The sequence below is a fragment of the Leiobunum rupestre genome, chromosome 4 (genome assembly GCF_980474605.1).
Source record: "Leiobunum rupestre chromosome 4, qqLeiRupe1.1.hap1, whole genome shotgun sequence".
Lineage (NCBI taxonomy): Eukaryota > Metazoa > Arthropoda > Arachnida > Opiliones > Sclerosomatidae > Leiobunum > Leiobunum rupestre.
In genome coordinates, this window is record NC_143387.1 from 55,872,005 (window position 1) to 55,893,580 (window position 21,576).

The window sequence follows — 21,576 nt, forward strand, 5'->3', positions numbered from 1 at the left end:
TTAACGGAATTGTAAAGAAACAAAATCAAAATATTTAATTACTGTTTCGTGTACAAATCTCAATAAAACGCGAGAGGTCACTATCGGCTTGGGCAATTTTTATTTCGAAATGATTTCAAGAACTTCTCATTGGCACAATGCAATCACACCGGTTTATATTTCACGCGTACCCGATATATTGTAAATAATTGATGATAGAAAATAACATAATTTCCTCAAATTACCCACTGAAAATGACGGATATTAACAGCGGAAACTAGAAATCAGCCAGCCATAAAATGTTGGCTTTTGCTTCGTGCGATGATGGGTAAAAGAATGTCTTAATTTACACGGGAACGCGAGTCGCCTTCCCGGAGGTACATTTGTCAACGTACTATTTCGCCACGTGCTGAACGATATTGGAACACACCATCCTATCATCGCTGAAATCTTTGTCGTGAATCACGATTGATCTACCAACCACGCTGGTGGGACCGGAAAGGGGTAAGATAGGGTCCGTGAAGAAGTAACGAGCGATATCTTGTTGTTGGTCTTCGGTTATCCTGAACGGTGGTATGTTGATATTTCCCATTTTGCCCGAAGAATCGCCGAGTTCGCATCGCGAGGGAGCGCTCGCGGAGCAGTGACAACCGTAAACGTCATTCCTACTAACGTTGTAAGGGTTGAAACGGATTCCAGCTTGACCGCAAGTAGGAGTACTGAATCCTTGGCCAGTCAGAACGGCGTTCGTGTAGATCCTCCACGGATGGTTGAAAGTTTTCTTGGGCCTATGAAGCGTTTATTAGTTTCGTGGTATTTGAGGTAGTAAGTATTAGGGTAACTTACTGGGTCTGGGAAGGGTACGATAACTCGATATAGACTGACGTATCGGAGTTGAAATTGTCTCGTTCCTGTCTAAGAATAATTTGACCTTGAATTGGGGAATCGAAGGTCGAGAAGGCGGTGTTCATCCTTCGGCCGCTGACTTCGATGTTGGCGCAGGACATGGGCGACCCGTTGGGCTTGAAAATGACTAGTGCGCGTCCGACGACGCTATTGACGCCAAACAAAGACAACGTTGGGTCGTAGACTTGTTGGAACATCTTCTGTTTACCATGGAGGGAGCCGTACTTTCCACTGAGATCTCCGACCGCGTATTGATCGGCACTGCCCTTACCAGGGGATGGGACAGTCTCAGGTATTATCTAAAGGAACGTTACGGCTTAACAGAAATTTTCATTTCGAAGGGGGGCGCGTCATGGTAGTCTTACTTTCAGTGGGTTGAAAATGACGCCCTTAGCGTTAGGACAGACGTCATTAGCCGGATCACCTCTATCAATAAGTGGCAGTTCGTCGACGCCAAAGCTATACGCTTTTTGTTCCAAGTTTTGAAAGTCCAGGGTGACCAAGGTCGGATCGTAAGGGGATTCCTGACGGAACGATATCTCTCCGGTGATGTTTTTAGTAAACCTAGCCGTCGCTTGTTTCGGTTCCACGGTGTAAACACGCCCACAGGCCAAAATCTCTCCCTGATTATGGTCCGAATAGACGACAACGTACAATCCTCCTTGAACAGTTTCCATCGGGGGAACGTTGGACATGACGTAATACGACCTAAACCGATCCAAATGAGTCATTTTTAAATATATATCACTAAACCTAGGAGCAACAAACACAAGGAGAACGCAGCTAGTCAAGTTTAAACACGCTAACGAAGGGTTGTGTACGAATTTCATTGGACGAGCGTCACGAGCCTTTACGCTGAACGTTTTACGGGCGGGGGGGGGGGAGACAATTTCCGAATTTTCCCCTTCCGACGACAGCAGGGGCTAAAGCGTCTAGCCAATGAAAAATGTACACAAGAAAATCCACGACTTTTGACGGGTTGCGTTCTCCTTGTGTGGGGTGTTAAGTTTGTTGCTCCTATATTAAACTAACGAGACTAACCTGCTGGTGAAAGTATCTGGCTCACGTCCGATGAAAACGTATCCACCCATCTCGGTCAACGGGACGAAGGGAGCACCTTGAAGACCGCTACATCTGGTCACCTCGTTGATGTAGATAGCGTTGAGCGTTTCAGGGTCCGTGGTCTGCAAAATGGCCCACTTGTGCGTGGAATCCCGACGAGTTCCGTTGGCGTAGTTCAACTTGGAATACACGCTAGTTCCGAATGATCCTTGTCGGATGACCACTTCTCCGATAATGGGGCTATATACTCTGATGGCCCAATTAAATCAATCATTTGATTATTTCGAAACCAACTAGGCGTAATTTTCCTTTGGAACTAGAACTAAACACCTGTCAGAACTTCCACTAGACGGATCGCACCAATAGAAAATTATTATCATAACGGACGAAATTTTGTAATACCACTCCCTCCATTTCTAAATTCGTTGCTGAACCACTAAAAACAGCTATGTTATTTGCAGAGATCAGTTTATTTTAGAATTTGATTTTGTAAGTTAGAAAAGGCGGTTGTCGTATTTGTCCGAATGGTATTGCCAATGTCCGAAATTAATTTTTAGGAATTTTAAAAAGAAAAGGGTTTCATCTGTCCAAATTTAATGACCCATTAGATCCACGAGTTCAATTTTGTTCTTAGTCAATTAAAGGTTAAATTTTCATCATTTTCCCATAAAAGATATTTTTATAAAGGGAAAGGTTAGGTCACGTTAAGTTAGTTAGATTAGGCGAGGTTAGGTTAGATTGGATTAGATTGTGTTACGTTACTTTGGCTTAGGCTGGGTTAGGTTTCGTTTCACTTGGTTTCAATGTAATTAAGCTTTTCTATTATTCGCAACATGTTTTTGTAAATCTTGCTAATGATTAATTACTATTGCTTGTGACCATTTGCAAGATTTACATAGCGATGCTTTAAAAACTTAAACATTATTGCAAAAAGTAATTTTTTTTAGGAAATTCAAATATTGAAACACCATTTTTGTTATTTGAAACTCGGACAAATGATAGCAAATGCGAAAACTAACAGTCCCCTATAGAGTAAATACGTCAAAATTGACAGATCGCGGTTCTAGTTCCAACATGTGAGCGCAGTTACCTAGCTCTGTAGGTCCGCACCCGACTGGTTGGTTGAATGGTTGAGCAGGCCAAACGGCCCGTTTCGACTCCTCGAAGAACCAGAGTACGTCCCAAGACCGAATTCTGTCCGGTCAACGTGATGTCGTTGGTCATAATCGTGTCCTTTCCGGAGGCCAAAAGTCCGTGAGAGTCGGTGAAATCGATGAACCTTGACGAATAAAACGGTGAACCAAATTGCGACGTTACTTCCTTTGTTTTTTTGGTGGGTCCCTCCCCCCAGAGGGGTGTTATACGCTACATCCAAAACAGGTCATTGAATTCGCCTTCTTTCTAATATACTTTTTCTACTCTTTTCATTCTTAATATTTGATTTTTTTTCATTACGCGCCTCAGAGGGAACGACCGACTTATAACCGTTTTTATTATTCTAGAATAATAAAGTCAAGAAAAAAATAGCAAAAAAAAATAAACGTGGGCAGATAGAGAGAGGGTCTTAATAATTTGGCACTTCTCTCCTTTGTTATCGCCTTTATATAGAAGGGTGGGTGCAGTGAAAGTACCATCATTGTAAAAAATTACCAAGGTTTCGCCACAGCTCAACGACTGAAGACACCTTTTTCCCACGTCTTTTAAAACATTATTAGATGGGTCACGACTTGTTTTTGTTGTTGGAAATCGCGGGAAAAAAAAAACGTTTTTCGAAAGACCATAAATAATATAATACCAATAAGTATGACAATTTTCAAAAATTATCACCGAACGCATTTTCAAAGCAATTGCGCAATCGATGGTTTAATAATAATAATAATAATATTTATTTCGCAAAGAAAAACCAATGCAGGCAAACACGGAGGCAAAGCCTTTACAGGGTGGTTACCAGGACGATACACAACACATAGTAATATAAATACAAATCAAAACACCTAAAAAATTAACTAAATTAAATTAAAATTAAAATTAAATTAAGAATTTTGACTGATCCAAAGCGCAAATAGAAATTCCGAAACCAGGGAACGAAACTGGGAAACAGATAGGCCAGTGGAATTTTCCCGGATGTCATCAGGCAAACTGTTCCAGGTTCGAACAGTTCTGAAGAAAAACGAATTTTCTAACGCCAGGCATCTAGCAAACTTTATATATTAAGTAGGGAGAGTCCGCCTGGAAATCAATGTCAGATGTTCAACGAGATCGAGAGTCGTAGACTTGACGAATTTGAAGAGCATAATCAAATCTGAAACATCCCTTCGAACAGATAGAGGTAAAAGATGGAGAGTTACGAGGCGCTGTTCATAAGGAATATGGCCAGGTGAATTAGATCGTGGAGTTTTCAGGACGAATCGAGTGAAGTTACGCTGTATACCTTCCAACGATGTAATATCTTTCTTGAAGTAAGGATTCCAAACAGGAGACGCGTAATCAAGGACCGGCAGGCACATCGAACGAAATAGAGTGGTAGAAGCGCGCGTAAAACCAGTTGTTCTTCGAATAAGGCCACATAGTCGACGGGCTCGATTTCCAATGTAACAAATATGGGACGACCATTTCAGATCTCTGGAAACAACGACTCCGAGAATTTTCAAATTGTGTACGCGAGCTAGTGGGACGTTGTTTATCTTGTAGGTGACGTCATCGAGAGGTTTTCTCCGAGAAATCACCAAAAAACTGCACTTCTTGATGTTGAGAGAAATGTTATTGGTAACACCCCAATGGAACATCCTATTGACGTTATTTTGCAGAATCAAATGGTCCGAAACAGATCGAATCGGGAGCGATATGTAACTGTCATCAGCGTACTGAGAAATAGAACAGTCGGGTGTCAGCGCAGACGGTAAATCCGAGACGAAGATGTTGAACAGTAGTGGTCCTAATATCGACCCCTGAGGAACCCCAGAGAGCACTGGTCGGTAACTGCGGAATTCACCACGATATATAACACGTTGGAAAGGATTAGATAGAAAGTTCTTTAACCATCTCAAAAGTTCTCGACTGACACCAACTTTCTCAAGTTTGAAAATCAACCGCTTGTGGCCAACCGATTCAAAAGCCTTTGACCAATCAAACGCAAACACGTGAATGTCAGGCGGATTACGTTCGTCTAAAACGGATGACCACTCGTGGAAAGACTGTAAAAGTTGGTGGGTACAAGAGCGACCTTGGCGGAATCCATACTGTGACGTTGGTATTACGGAATTGTCATCTAAGAACTTAGTCAGTTTCTCGGAAACTATCGATTCGAGTAACTTGCCAACGACAGACGTCAGAGATATAGGGCGGTAGTTTGCAAGATCATTACGCTTCCCAGACCCTTTAAAGACTGGAACGACATTAGCAAGCTTCCAACTCGAAGGAAGAGAAGACGTTGAGAGCGACAAGTTAAAAAGCTTCACTAGCGGATCAATAATAGCTGGAGCCATCATCTTGAGAAGTCTAGGAGTAATACCATCCGGACCGCAGGCAGAGCCGTTCTTTAAACGCTTTAAGGCCAAAGCTACATCCAATGCGTCAACAGAAGAGAGAGAGAAACATCTATCCGGAGGTCTAATCGAGGGTAGAGTCAAATCTGTGTCCGGCATACTAAAACTGCGGTAGAAGAAATCTCCAAATGCAGCGGCTATGGCCAAAGGACATGACAATTGACGAGTCTGGACTTTAAATGACGACGGCGGTGGAAGCTGGGACTTAGAGCGGACGAAACTCCAGAACCATTTGGGATACGCAGCGATAGTATCGTGCAATTGACAAACAAACCGATCGTAGGCGTCTCGAGTTCTTCTTCGGAGGACGTTGCTAAAATTTCTGTATTTTGTCCAGTCCAATGCTCTCCGTGATTTTTTGGCCTTATTAAAAAGGGAATTCTTAACGTGACTGTCGTGGACAATATCACCGGTAATCCATGGCGAACGCTTTTTCCCACAGATGGAAATTGATGGAATATTATCTTTAACGCATGCCCCCCAAAAAAAAAACATGACCTCCTAGTGTCTGAATATGGCCAAGGAGAAATACGCTTCTACCAAGTACGATAATAAACTACTCAGTGTCAGTTTTGAAAAAAGATTTGTTAAGAAAATTATCATTAAGACGATAGTCATACTTTTATTTTACTTATAGAAAAGTATTTTATGCAAATATTATGTGAGGATCTTAAAATAATGAAAATTACAAGAAAACTACTCGGAATAAGCAAATGGTAAATTAAATGTCAAATATCACGACCAAGATAAAAGAGCTCTATTAGTTAATATACCAAGTAGAATAATTAATGATAGATTATTGAATATAATATTCAAAATGCACCGCGGCGTATAATATCAAACTGTTATAATTAACCAATGCCGAGTTTCCCCTTGAACCAAGCGGTGCTTAACCGAATTACGCGGATGTATAGTAAGTATTCCCATTCGAACGCGTCCATATTTAATCAACCTCGTGGAGAATCTTCCCCTTCGATCGTAGGACATTGGGTTTTAGACGAAACTGGCAATTCAATCTCGTGTTGCGAGGAGTCACTGGCTGGTTCAAGGGGCATGACCACACTCGGTCCGACATTGCTAATTTGGCGCGGGGGATTTTGAATCTCAAAGTGATATCAGAAACTGGTTTTGGGATTTTGTAATTGAATTCGGCTAGGCTAATACCGAAGGCACCACCTTAGGCCTAAGTCATCAAGCGACTTTTAAAGCCATTAATTCAGGTGGCCGGGTTACAATGCGTAGGAGGGTGTTGGCAAGCCCTTCATGCCACGTGAGCCAACAGCTCCCTACACTCACTATTACTGTTAACCTCTACAAGTTTTAATGGAAGCGGAAATTTCGTCCAGGTTTCATGATTTTCAAGTTGATTTCAAGATTTCAAAAATTATTTTTCTCTAGAGTGAACGGGATTTGTACGAAAGTCAGATTCCATGTTCAAATCAGACGTTTTAGTCCAATTCCCCGAATTTTTATTCTCCGAAATATTGTATAATCGTCCCCCAAACCGCCAACCCAGCTAGTAAAACCTCCAAACCACTACATTTTATTAAAACATTTAAAATGTATTTAGTAATTTTTTGTTTGTTTTTATTAAATAATATTTCTGAATAAAATTTATATTCGCATCGTTAAAAGTCGCGGAGCTTGCTAAAAAATAAGCTCGATTTAAACAATATAGACCAAAATGTGAAACGCCAGGTGGCAAAAGGGTGGAAATAGGTCAGATTTCGAGAATCCGGAAATCGGAAATCAAAGCGAAATTGAAATTATCGGAAATATTATATGGCTCAATTACGGCGGGCTGGTTCGATACATTTCTCGGAGAACACGTGTCAAGACGGCCGATCCTAAGGCCATTTTAGCATTTCTTAAACGACCAGGAAACAATTTACTTTAAAAATCCTTTGGATAAGCCAACAAACGAGCTGTTTGGCAGAATAAGGCGATAATTACTACGATAATGTCGCCGATACGATTTTATTACGCCACGCGCGATACGCGCCGCATTTTAAATCATTTATTATACCGGGAACGTAATCGCGACGGCCCTCGAACTTACCACCTCTAAATTGAGATAAGCTTAACGAAAGAGATAATAACGATAATGACTTACAGTCTACCGATATGTTCGTCCTTGCAGGGATTGGCCACTCCGTAATCGGCTGGAAATTCGTGGATTCTCCAACGAAATTGTTCGCCGTATCGTCCGCCTCTCAAATTAGTCCTAATGGCCACTCCGTTAGCCGAAGCGTCCGCCGTGAACTCCACCGTTCCCTGAAGACCTTGGGAATTAATATTGGCCACTAGGACTGACGGCTGCGGGTTCGTAGGTTGACCCGCGAGTTGACCATCTGAAAGAGTTACCCAATTAATTTTCCAAGTTCTCTTCGTTCTTACAAAGATTACCTTAAGCGTTAAGACCATGACAGTTTTAATTTTATCCGTAGCCTCCAAATAGGTCCACTTTAACGATTAAAGATTTATATAGATACGATACATTAATTGATAAATATTTAGTTTAAGGTTGTCTATAAACGAAAATTCTCGGTTTTGGCTAACCTTCTCTGACTCAATAAAAAACGCGCTATAGTTGGAGGTCATACCCCGGCCTTCCAGTAGCGTTTGGGGTTCCCATGTCCTCCCGGAAATGGTATCGATTAGCGGATGTTACGGATTCCGGATCTCGTTTATAAGCTCTTTTGATTAATATCGATAAGCGGATAGAAGGGATATAATCAGAATTACATTGTATCTGATTAGTATAATATTTATAAGGGCTCAAATATACATGATTTATGTAAATTTATGTAAATTTAGATAATTTTCGCGAACAGTTGCGTATATTCGATTATAATACAATCTGAAAACGAGGAGACCAAAGCTCCTTATAAATATATAACATTCAAAAATAATCTTTGGTTTAGTATCGTTATGTTAGTTCGTTTGACGTTTCGCTCCGTTCTTCGCCTATTCCACAATAATCTAAGTTAAAGTCTGTCTCCAAAAGTTGGCCAATCCCAAGGGGTAGCGAGATAATTGGGCTTTGAAGGCCTGTATGCCTCTAAGCTCCAAGCAGTGTCTACTTCAAAGGCTCATTCCGTTTCTTGGCTTAACTATACTTATCTTAATTTCGAGTCCTAACTTAATTAGGTTCAACAATTATAGTTTATCACAAATATCGTACAGGGAAACAAACATTTAGATGAAAGCCCTGAGACATTCGATTTTAATGATTTTATTTATAATAGATGACTGTTTATTATAACACTATTTTATGCGAAAAATTGGAAAGAAACACGAAAAGATTAATATTTTGACCAGTTTAAGACAAAAAAATTCTACGTTCCCTATTATTGGCGACATCGAGTAAGACTTCGGGTATTTAAATATCGTCCTCTAATGGCATAAATGTGTATCTGTCTATTAGCTTCTATGTCAAATCAGTTGAAAAAGTAAGTCAGTATTTGTAAATCTCTTTTTGACAGTCAAAAGGAAGATATAATTTGAGGAAGCCGCACGATGTCGCAAATCATTAATGCCATTAGAAAAACAAAATAAAAAGGTCTATTAGACCTTTCCATAAAATGTTCGTTACGGTAAGAGGGGGAAGGAAAACTGGTTTTTGCAAGGATGATTTCGATCAACGCTATATATATTACTCCTTGTTTTTACCCTCGCTCGACTCTTGTGCTCGGTATGTCGTCTGCTACCGGGTGGAAGTATTTACAAAACACGGCGGATTAAAATTAATCCAAGTGACATTGTTAAATTTGTTATATCAAATGTTTAAAGTATAAACGTATTTCGTTTACTTAACTAGTCATAAGAGAAGAGGATTTAAATATTTAAAATAACGAAAAATTTAGTACGGTTTCGATGATGTTTAACAGTTTAATAGTTTATAGCCTTGTGGACTAAGGCTTAATATTTCATTGACAGTCACAGTAGTGTATAAGGTAAAGATCGTTGTTTATCATAAAATACTAGCTAATAAATATTTCAGAATTAACAATACTTTCACAGAGTTGATAATTCATTTAATTAGCATCGAAAATAAATTAAAATCAGTTTGAACACTGATGTCACTAAGCCTAACCCGAGTTCCGTGTAAAATGTTTGGGGAACTCTTACCGGTAAATGCAAAAAGTAAAGCCAACTTATTGTTTAGTTTTAGCGAAATTGGTGGTGTGTGACGTAGAAAAAACAGTGAAAGCTCGTGGAAATATTTTATGGAAAGGCCTACGAACCACTCCGACAGACATAAACGAGTGAAGGTGATGGCTCATAAATCATAGGAATACTCTCTCGACTCACGACCAGAAGTAGCTGGGAAAAACTGGGTTACGTTGTCTGGGACACATCAGCTCATTTTTTTCATTTTGGAATTAAAATCAAAACAAGATTGCCAAGGAAATATAAATTCCACTCTCTAAAACGATTTATAAACTTTTGTTCAATTTGAGGGTCATTGGCTATAGAGTATACCACATATTTAGATTGATTGAGTACCATGGCCGCCATATTTAGAGATTTTTTTTAACTATTAGTAACGTCACACTCACAAGGAGACTACCCGAGGTGATAATCACCGATTTTGTTGAAACTAGGTGGGTATGTAGACCTTATGGTAATATGAAATTTCACCAAGGGAAAAGTTGCAATGGGCATTAGTTTTGCCATGGCAACCGAAAATGTTTTTGACAACACAGTCTGTATATTGTCCCATTGAAAATAACAATTGATAAATTTTTACATATTTTGATCAAATTGACCAAAATTAATCAAAATATCATAAAATTCATTTCATTTGTCAATTTTGATCTATTTTTTTGGTTTTGAAATTTGAAATTTTTTTTAAATTTTTCACAAGGTCGACCCTTAGAAGTGCTCAGAGTCCCATGTTATTTTCAATGATAAAATATACATACTGTGTTGTCAAAAACATTTTCGGTTGCCATGGCAAAACTAATGCCCATTGCAATTTTTCCCTTGGTGAAATTTCATATTACCATAAGGTCTACATACCCACCTAGTTTCAACAAAAACGGTGATTATCACCTCGGGTAGTCTCCTCGTCAGTGTTTCCAAGATATCCAGGTGGCAAAAACTGAAAAAAAAAATAATGTTCAAAGACCATCGTGGAAAATAAAGAATTTACTGGTCAATGTGGATTGAAATAGACAATATATTTTTGTTCAAAAAATAAAAAAATTTATGTCAGTATATAAATGTCGAATTTTGAGTGCAGTTTCTTGTGTTGTAATATATTAATTAATTAATACTAAAATAAAATACCAAAGATAATATATATATATATATATATATATATATAATATATAATATATAATACATATAACAAATTATATATTATATACTATAATATTTAATTTACAAACGCGAACATGGCGTCAGAACAATATTCATCGCTTAAAAATGGGTGTATTATTGAACGAGGAAATTATCATGAAAGCCACGTATTAAGGGTTAAAAATATTTGGTCAATCCAAGAAAAAAAACCCGTGTATTTAAACGTTTCCAAACCGGACTCTAACGGTACGCGTTAAATTCGCATCTAGATATTTGGCTCGCAATCGTGATCCCAACGAAGCCATAACAGACAGTCTCGCCACGGGTTACGGGACGCAAACTGTATTCGATTACGCGCCTTTGACCATAGAGGCAACTGCCACGGAACAATTATTAGCTAGATGAAGCGACTGGCGAAGAAAGGAAATGATTAGAATGTTTCTATCGGCAAGGAGGAAATCCTTTCGGGGTACCCGCGCGTTTTTATTTATCGAATTGGTGTCAAGGGGAAACTGAAGACCGGTGATTCAACCGGAGGCTTGTTCTTCGCCTGAAACACAATGGGATGGCATTATGGGGGCGCAGGGGGAGACGCTTTTCACCGTTATTGTTACGAGCTAGCAAGGTCAAACAATTGATAATTACCGTTCTCTACTTTCTCAGGAGATTGAGGGTGCTCTATCGAGTTTTCGTAACTGCCCGTGTCCGAGATCTTCTTGCAAAACAATAAACTCGATTGTCCAGTTTTTAAGAATTTGCCATTGCGGACTTTCCCTCGATTTTCGCCGGTCATTTGGCTCTCACGGTCTTACGCAAAAACGTACTACCTAATGCGAGGTCTCATCAATGTTTTTTAATGAAGAAATTCGGGGGTTTTCTTTGATGAGTAGTCAAGAACATTACCATCTCCCTGTTCTAACAAGTATTACTCAATCTTCTCACTCGGTGGTAATGATTTAGCAGAGAAGTATCAGGGGTACTTATTCCAAAACACTTGTTTTTATTTGTATTTTTAAAATAATAAAATAGGTTTAATGATTGACCAACCGTAAGAAATGTAAACGTGGCTCAGGTACCTCCGAAAATATATTACTAAAATTAACGGAAAACCCTAAAAGTCTTATTTTGCTATTATCTTTATACATTTTTAACGCTTTTTGGTAGGAAATCCAATTTATTTCGTCTTAAAGGGTCGGGCACACCTTATAAGAACCCTCGTAAAATTGAGCAAATCGATGTTCCAACGGGCGGAGGACGAAAATACCTGGTCTTCACCTTGATAAGAGACTACCAATTTGAAAAGGAACACTCCCACTATAAAATTCGTTGGAACATTTTTTATCTGCCGTAAAACCCCCGCCAAGAGGCACCCTTTAATTTTATAGTCCGACTTAAAAGGAATCGAAGGACCGACGCATTTGGCCAAAAAGCGAAAGTGATAATATTTAAAAGACATAAATTTCGAGATCCGTCTTTTGAGAGAGAGTGGGGGCTATCGCTTTATGACCCTAGTTCCTCTTCCTTAAAGGTCAAAGGGTTCTTGGCAGACGTGCCAATAATGAGCCATATATATAAATCCAAACGAAGAACTGGTTCTTTATCCGGTTAGAGAGACGTCTTTAGTGATAGTCATTTTTTTCCAACTTCATCTTCCCGATAAAAAGTCAAAAAGGGAAATTACGAAGGTTCTTTTTGAGTCATCGGCTGATTTCGAGCGCTTTTTCCGAGACGACCATATTGTGAATCCTAATTTACGTCTAAGCTTCAGCTTTACCAAGGTTAACTATTCATATTCGTAAGTTTAAACGAGGGTTGTTCGCTATGAATACGGAATATGATAAATGATCGTGCTGATTTTCAAGGACAGAAGGAGAAGATGGTATTGTTGCGATGGAAAAACAACTTATTTTACCATCTGCAAAATTGTTCACGTTGAAAAGACAAATTCAAAACTTTCTTTTTACTAAACAATTGCGATATTTTTCGGGAAAAGATGGACTCGCGAAATGAAGCCACCACGGTGGCTACAATGACGGTATTATGAAATATAAACAGCTCTACAATAGCCATCAATTAAAATACGAAATAATTTTGAGAAAGTTCGTACTAGCGTTACTAAATTTTACAGGATGCGTAATATATCATCGTTTATTACCGAAATCAAAATTATAAATTATTTTAATTTACAATTGAAATTTTGTAATTGTTTTTCACATTTAAAATAGTATGATTACTTTGTGGAGTTTAAAATAATATATCATTAATATTAAATATTTAAAATTAATATTAAATATTTAAAATTAATATTAATTTTGAATTAAAATTAATAATTTTTAGGTTTATCATCATAATATAATGTAATATAATTGATAGGGTTTGGGTTGTTTGTGAAGTAATTAGCTTAGAACATTGAATACGCTGTACTGTATAATAAGGGGAAAATCAAACCAAACAATTTTTGGGTGCTTAATGGTTTTCTAAGTTCAGCAATAAAAAAGCAAATGCTACCCAAGAACCGATTATCGTTGAAAAATAAAATCGGATAAAAATTTCAAGGTCAATTTTCTCATGTGACTATAATATAGTTTGGAATAACAAGGGGAGGGGGATGGAATCTTTCTTCATTTAGGGACCCACCCTAATCATAATGATATATCATGAGTAAATTAAACTGATAACGGTACGCCATCCAAATATACCTTTATGTATTTTGGGGAAAATGAGTCAAAAGGATACCGGAATGTGGTTTTGAGATAATGCACGTTCATTTTCTAATATTTCCTGCTCATTTTAAAAATTACCAATTAATTACTATACTTATTTTTATTGTTCAAGTTCAAGGTATGTTTCCTCAAACGTAACATCAGGGAAAAAATGCCCAAATTCCAGAAAAAATCTTATCGTCGTAAGGGTAATCTTACACCGATACACAGGGTGTTTCAAAAGTGTATGCAAAAATTTTAAGGAGTTGTAGGGAGTGAGTTTAGAAGTATGCCTGTTTTTTCCCATTTTCCTACGATGAGTGAAAAGAGCGCCCAGAGAGCTTCAAAGTGTGGCCTACTAACCCCTGAAGTAGGCTGCGACAAACGCAAAACCAAGCAGCAGGGACTTTAAATACAGTTTAAGTTTACTTTTTTACGCTGGTTACCTCTATTTGTTTACAAAGTCGTTATTTACCTATCACACGAACCCAAACCTTAATGTTCGCGTTTCCCTGCTGCTTGGTTTTGCGCTTGTTGCAACTTCCTTCCAGGGGCTACTAGGCAACACTTTAAATCTCTCTGGCTCTCTTTTAACTCATCGTAGGAAAATGGGAAAAAAAACAGGCATACTTCTCAACTCACCCCTACAACTCCTTAAAATTTTTGCAACACCCTGTATAATTAAATTCCAAACGCACAGTTACGGCGTTTCTATAATTGATTTTTAGGATCTTTTTTCGTGTGTACAATAAAAGAATGAAAAGAAATTAGAGACGAAACGGACAACTACACGACGAAAATACCAAAAGAAATCAGGAAATCTTCGAGACTCTTTTGGGTTTAAAGATTTCGCCGAAACCCGAGATGGAATCGCAATTACATTTTTTTTTTGAAACCGCACACGGTAGTGGTTACTGGAATGTATACCGGGCTAAAATACTTTATCGTACAATAGAAAATTCACGCTTGGAAGAACGACTTCAATTTTTTCACGTGTTAAAATTCGCAAACAGAAAATTCACGCTATAACGGTATAATTTAAATACCATTTCACGACACGATAAATACGGTGTTTATCTTAATTTTTTATTACTATTATTGGAAGGAAATAAATACTAGACAAATAACTGCGCAATTTAAAATTGAGATGAAAATGAAAAATAATTATCTGGGTAAAAATGAGCAATGCAAAATTATTTTCCCACAACAGGTTGAAATTACATTCTTAAGCAATTAAATAATTTCTCAAAATCTGATATAATTACGCTTATCAAATTTAATTCAATAGATATATAAATCAATAATCTATATTTCTTTTAAAACCTTTTCTTATTGGCTTTTAAAATTAAACCTAAAAACTTAAGTAATATCAAACATTTTCTGGGCTGTCCGTTATGTATCATGATTTGATATTATCAGGCTAATAAAATATAATTCAAAAGATAATAATAATTATAATCAGCTAGGCTAATACCCAAGGCACCACCTTAGGCCTAAATCATCGGGTGACTTTTAAAGCCTTTAATTCAGGTGGCTGGGTTACAATTGCGTAGGAGGGTGGTGGCAAGCCCTGCGAGCCAACCGCTCCTTACACTAACTATTACCGGCTTTATTTTTAAACAAATTGGTTTTAAACCATACGTAATTAAAGGAAAAAAAAACATCTTTTCACTTAATTGGCAAATATACTACGTAAAAAATAATTGTAAACAAAATATTCAAAGTATCCGGGTGGAAATGCTCAATTATTATGATTTTTCTCTAAAACAGGTTGAATTTCGATTCTTTTGAATTAAAGCAAAATATTCTATAATTTTATATTTTAACGCTAATAAAATTTAATTGAAAAGATAATTAAGGAAAAATGTTTTTAGAAACTTTTTCTATTGGCTTTTAAAATAAATCTTTTTAAAAACCAAACCACACGTAATTAAAACCAAACATATTTTAACTTAATTAGCAAATAGGCTACGTAAATCGAACGGAAAAACAAATTTCCATAAAAAAGGCATCCTTCCAAATCGCCATATAATTTACCCCATGGTGTAAAAATCCGCATTTTTCTCTCAAAGACAGCAGAATGATTAAACCGGCGAGGCTCTTAACCGCATCACGTGCCCCGACCGCCCAAAAACATCAGTCAGTAAGTTTTCCTCTAAACTCATAATCATTTCCTGAATGTGAGCGAACTGCGATATGACTTCTAGAAAAGACACTGGTTTAAGATTCTTAAACGCGATATTTTTTTTCTAACCATTAAATCTTGTTTGGAATCGATTTCAAGGTCTTAACGACTGGATTTTTTTATTTAATATTCCACTTCCGAGACCGGGACATAATATCGGCAAAGGGGAGGAGGCGACCAAAAAAATTCAGATTGAAACCAAATTTTCTTTTTAAATATTTGGGGCACCGCCCTGCTACGAAATAAAGCTAATATATTTTATGGGACAAAACTGTTCTCTCAAATCTGGCGCGTTGACAACTGGTAATTTTGGCCAACGTCAGATTTAATAATAGATCCTGATACATTGGAACAGGTGTTATAGAATTGCCAGTTTTGAAGATTTAAATATTCGGTAACCCAAAAAAAATATATAAATATGTTTACTTATTTTTGTTGAAAATTTTGTCCTTCGTTAGGAATTCCGAACGCGTGGGCTTTTACGAAAGTGTATTAGTTTTTTAATTACCGGCAATCGATTTATACGGGTGACCTTCTTAGTTATTAGCAAACCGCAATGAGAGTGTAAATACGTTGGAACATAATTTGGAAGTGTTGCCCGACGACTTGTCAAAGATCGATCGATTTATTCGATTTTTTTAACATTTTACACTCGATAAAAAGTTAATTATTTTAAATGTTAAGCTTAACTATATATATAAATGTATAAAGTATTATTAAAATCATAATTTTAATTAGATATAATTGGGTTAAATCGTATAATATTTTAAGTATATAATTAAGTTTAATTTTTAATAAATATTTTCCCATATTTTTAAAATGAAAAATACGTGTTAAGAAGTAATAATACTAGCGACTTGTAAAGCCAATTACCGGTGGCTGGGTTACAATCCGTAGGAGGGTGGTGGCAAGCCCTTCATGCCACGCGAGCCAACAGCTCCCTACACTTACTATTACCGTTAACCTCGGCAAGTTAAATTAAGTTTAAATTAAGATCACAGAGATATCTTTTAGAGATAACTTGCGATTAAACACTTAAAAGTGGTACCATAACACAATCTTAAAATAATCCGAAATAAAAAATAAAAATTATTTATTTGCCACCAAACGTCACGGCCAAAAATAGTCACCATTATTAATAATTGTCATAAAATATTTTAAATATCACATTAATATATCGGCAACCGAGCCCCAGTTACCTTAATGACCGTAAAAATACCAAATCGACACCCTCTCAGATACGTACTTCCCAGAAAATAAATTGAAGTCATTTACATATTCCCCGCAGTGCCCTCAAATATATAAACTTTTTCCAATAAATAAATCCCCCACCAAAATAAAAATTGGTAACGTGGGGTTTTTACGAACAAACTTTTTACGACACTCATTTAAATAATACTTGAACATCGAATTTGGATCTAGGGTGAAACGGATAGGTGTATAATGGTTCGCGTGGATGTATCAGATGCTTCTTGTCACTTTGTTTGCACGTCAACGAACACCAACGCCTAGTGAATGACCTTAAAAACGATTTGAAGCCCCGAATGACTTAAAGATGCTCGTATATTCTAAACGTGGTTTCAAACTTTTACTTTAAAATTCGTATACTTAGCTTCATTAGAGTTTTGGAATTTGGTCTTATTTTTGCGGAGAAATGAAGAGTGACGAAATGATACCTGACCCAGTTATCATTTCAGACTGTTATTTAACCCTGTATTTATTCCATATTTTTAAATCTAGAAAATTTAAATTGAATCTGAAGGAAAACGACTCGATGGTAGTGGTAGAGGGTACGCTATGACCTTAGAAGCGGTAATCTTAATTCGGAAAAGGTATTTGAACATTGTCAGCTCGTGGGCTGTAATTATAAAGAATGCCAATTATTTGAAAGGATTTTTAAAATGGAAATTTCGAGGCTTAATTAATATATTTGTAACTGAATGAAATTTAATAGCCATGATTAAACTAGTTACTATAGAATAAATTTTAGAATTTCATTAATTTAATAATTATAAAACGAATATTTCTTTATAACGTAATTATTATGAAGTTAAATGTTTTCTAAGCGTTAATTAATGCATTTGTAACTGAATGAAATTTAATACCATTTTAACTAGTTATTAAAGAATAAATTTAAAATGTTGTTAATAATATAATAACAACGAGTATTTATTAATATTAATAATTATCACGAATCGCGAGGGTTTAATTAATCTATTTTTATTTAAATGAAATTGAATGTAACTATTAATATATTTTAATATAATATATATAATTATGTGAAAATAACTAATTACCAAAGAATAAATTCAGAATTTCATTAATAACGTAATTATCATGAAAGTAAAACACATTTAGAATTGTAATAAAATATATATTATGCATTTTCTATACTATCGTGCCTTTTAAACCATTTAAGTTATTAATTAGGATCGTCAATTAAGCCAATTGAAATCGGTACCTAATTGCATTATAGTAAAAATAACGATTATCAACCCAACAAAAAAAGGTAATTTAAAAATAAGTTAATTACTCATAATTCATATTATTTCTGCCGAGTTGTATTAATTATTAAATTACGATAATAGAATAAAAACAAGTTGGCAAGCCAAAATATACCTCTCCTCGGAAGAGTTTTTAATTTTCAGTGAAGTGTAACTGTATCCGTGGTTCTGCGGTAGAACGCTCACCTGTCGTGCAAGAGGGCTCGGGTTCGAATCCCGGCGGATTAAAAAATTATACTACACCCAATGACAAAAAGAGGGTGCTTTTGGAAAAACTTTTTCCCTGATTCTAAGAAACTGGGTACGCAGTGATTACCCTTTGCCCCGAAAATGCGAACGCAGGCCTGACAGACAGACCCACCCACAGACAGACAGACAGACACGGTGGTTGTATAACCCCTCCTAGGGTACAAAGTCCCCTCGGAGAGGTAAAAATAGTAAATAGATAATTATTTATTCTTATTTATTATAAACAAAAACCCACCACAATTAAACGAGGAATAAAATGAAACTATAAAAAAAACCGGCATTTAGTTTTATCAGCAAAAACTAAATAAGAATAATGTACGAAAATAAACTCTCAAAAAGAAAGTTCTGCGTACGCGAAAAACAGGATTCCCAAAAGCCATTCAACGGCTGCATCCAAGATTTGAAAGTTGAACAAGTTCAAATATTAAAATAACGACCCTTTTTTAGAATAAACGTTGTTGTTTCGATACAAAGATTTCAAAGCGGGAAAAAAATGTAAATGGCACGATATATCTCATACACACACACGCCGAAAAAGGTTTTCCATTTTGTGGGACATATAGAGACTTTCTCCGAATTTTTATATATACGTATGTATGTTTTTCCCCCACTTAGTTTTGAAAGGAGTCAATCTGTCGGGATCGGCTTCGGGCGAAACAACTTCAGAATACTTTAGTTCGGAAACCAGATTTTGAAAGCGACTGGCCCGCCAGCGCCAAACAGCGAGATCGAAAGTAAATTAATTCGAAGACTTTAAAATTTCGCCAAAATAAGCCTCCTGGACTTCCTCCCGTGGTTTGCGAAAGATCGTACGCGGGTTGAATTGGGTTATTAGATTACTTAATTACAATTGAAACGGTGATTTAGCTTACGACAACCCCCATGACATCCGCGTCTTTAAACAAATTCGCGCGCTTTACCGTATTTCCCAAAATTATTTACCTATATTTGAATAACCTCGTTTTCGTATCCTTCTGATTTTTTGGAAGAGTAAATTAATTTTTGTTAATTTATTTTATTGGTCCTTTTAACCTTCGAAAAATGTCACGCGTATTTGAGAGTTAGCCAGGGTAGAATTTAATGTTGTTTTTCCACACCCCTTCATACGTTAAATTTGAATAAAACCCGTTCTTAATATATTTGTTTTATCAGTTTGTTCTTTTAAAAATGTTCTTTAACTTTCTCTTCAAGGTTAGACTTGGGCAAATTCGAGTAAGGTAAAATTTCGGTTACGTTTGTTTTTTTCAGTGATATAACGACTCTCGAGGTTGCAAAATAATTTGAAAGAGTAAAATTAAAAAAATTATGTATCGTACGTTTTACCAATAAATGGGCCAATAGTGTCGAATTAAGTTGCAAAGAGATAACTAAGTATACCACGAATTTGAAGATAAAATATTCTTGTGGTTAAACGAGTATGTTTAGTCGCAGTTTTAGAAAGGGTAAAATACTAGTACAATCCACATTTATCAGTGTACCCGCTTGTGGTATCTCAATTCGGGTAAATAAAGCTAACTAAATGTTATTTAAAAGTTATTTCTCTGATACCAAATTTTCCTTTTCTAAGTTGGCACTTGAGTGTAGTTTAGTTTACTTAGCTTTAAACTTATTCTCGCGTCATCGGTTTAGTGGCACTAAAGTTTGAAATGAGAATATTCTTCCAACAATTGCAAAAAAACGCCTCAAAGCTATTAGGCAATTTTTAGGGCAGGGTTGAAAAAAGGTTCATACTGATAAAAACTATTAGACCCTTATTCGTCGCGATAATTTTACTTATTAAATATTATCCGAATTTAAATATAAAGAGAACGTAATTAAAATGTTGCGGTTAATTAATTCAAATTATAAAAAACCCGTTATTTCAAAAGTATATAATATTTCCTTACGTGAAAAGTATCGATCTAGGATGTAAAAATTGAGCATGCACCTCGAGGCAGTTTTCAATGGGAGCTATTTTACATAAATCCCATCACGATCGCGTATATTACTCCACCTAACTATTTGAAATGTACAAATTAAATTAAGTAGGGATATTTCCTTATAAATTAAGTCAAAGTCAAAAGTCGAAGAAATAATTTAAATAAAAAACTGTAATAACGAATTTCCAGTACTATTTTTGTGTGAAATAGTAGTATAGTAATATGAATTCTCTCTATTATATATTTCTGATAATACTAATCAAAAACAGCACTGTGGTGATAACATCCGTTGATCAATACCTTTCTACTTGCAGTTCAATATAAATCACCCACTAATTACCAACGTGGACAATTAGATACCGCAGCAGTGTCGTGATTAATTTATTTTATATCCATATCCAAAAATTACCCGAAACAAAACTTATTTGTTGCGTATTAAATCGTATAATAGTCGTTTATAATATCCATAAATAAACAGTTAATCGAATTTTTTATGATTTAATTGAAATTTGGGCGTTTAATTTTTCCGTTTCTCCGAGATAGAAGCTAATAATTATATTCCAAATAAAAAGCAATAAAATGAAATCTTACTTGCGAAAAGGGTGGCCGTGTTGCAAAGAACGAGCAAAGCTAACCAAGTAGCTTTATCCATTGTTATTGTGTGCGAGAGAGAGAGAGAGAGAGAGAGAGAGTCTAATTGAAGCAAACGCGAGTTGGCTTCCTCGATTTGAGAAAACGTGAAATATTGAACTCGCTCGCGAACCAAAAGAAAACGCAAATCCGCGTACAACCCGTCTACAAGCTGCCTGCGAGAGAGAATAAACAGATTCGGTAGAAAGATACCTTTAGCCGAAACCGGCCCTGGCTTGGAACCGTCTATAAGGAGGTCACAACTTTATCTTGTCTATGCCGGGTACAGCTCTCTCTAGCTCCCCTCCCCCTCCCCTTTGCAACGAAGTCTGGAAATATAGGACCTAATACGAGTTGACTCCCAACATTTTTAACCCTGGTGTACCCTTTAGAGCTCACCGTTACGTCACCGAATATAGTTTTATTTCGCGGTAACCACCTAGGCCTACATTTCTCTCGAGTGACACGAATCTGCTTTTGGTAAATGATAGGCGTTAGTTGAGAATTTTTGGAATGCCAAAAAATTGACCCTCATTTTCTACTCTTTCTTAAGCGTACTTCATATTTACGATTTATCATTTTTCTAAG

General features: G+C 36.4%; 1 protein-coding gene across 1 annotated transcript; it reads right to left on the reverse strand.

Annotated features, from left to right (window-relative positions):
- Positions 1-49: 49 nt before the first annotated feature.
- Positions 50-21,205, reverse strand: LOC149948377 (uncharacterized). Its single transcript, XM_090173341.1, has 7 exons — positions 20,950-21,205; positions 7,606-7,843; positions 3,038-3,226; positions 1,927-2,196; positions 1,251-1,593; positions 826-1,184; positions 50-767 (listed from the first exon to the last, which is right to left on the reverse strand). Exons 1-7 carry the CDS (start codon positions 21,008-21,010, stop codon positions 374-376), a joined length of 1,854 nt encoding a protein of 617 aa, XP_090029467.1. The 5' UTR covers positions 21,011-21,205; the 3' UTR covers positions 50-373.
- Positions 21,206-21,576: the final 371 nt, after the last annotated feature.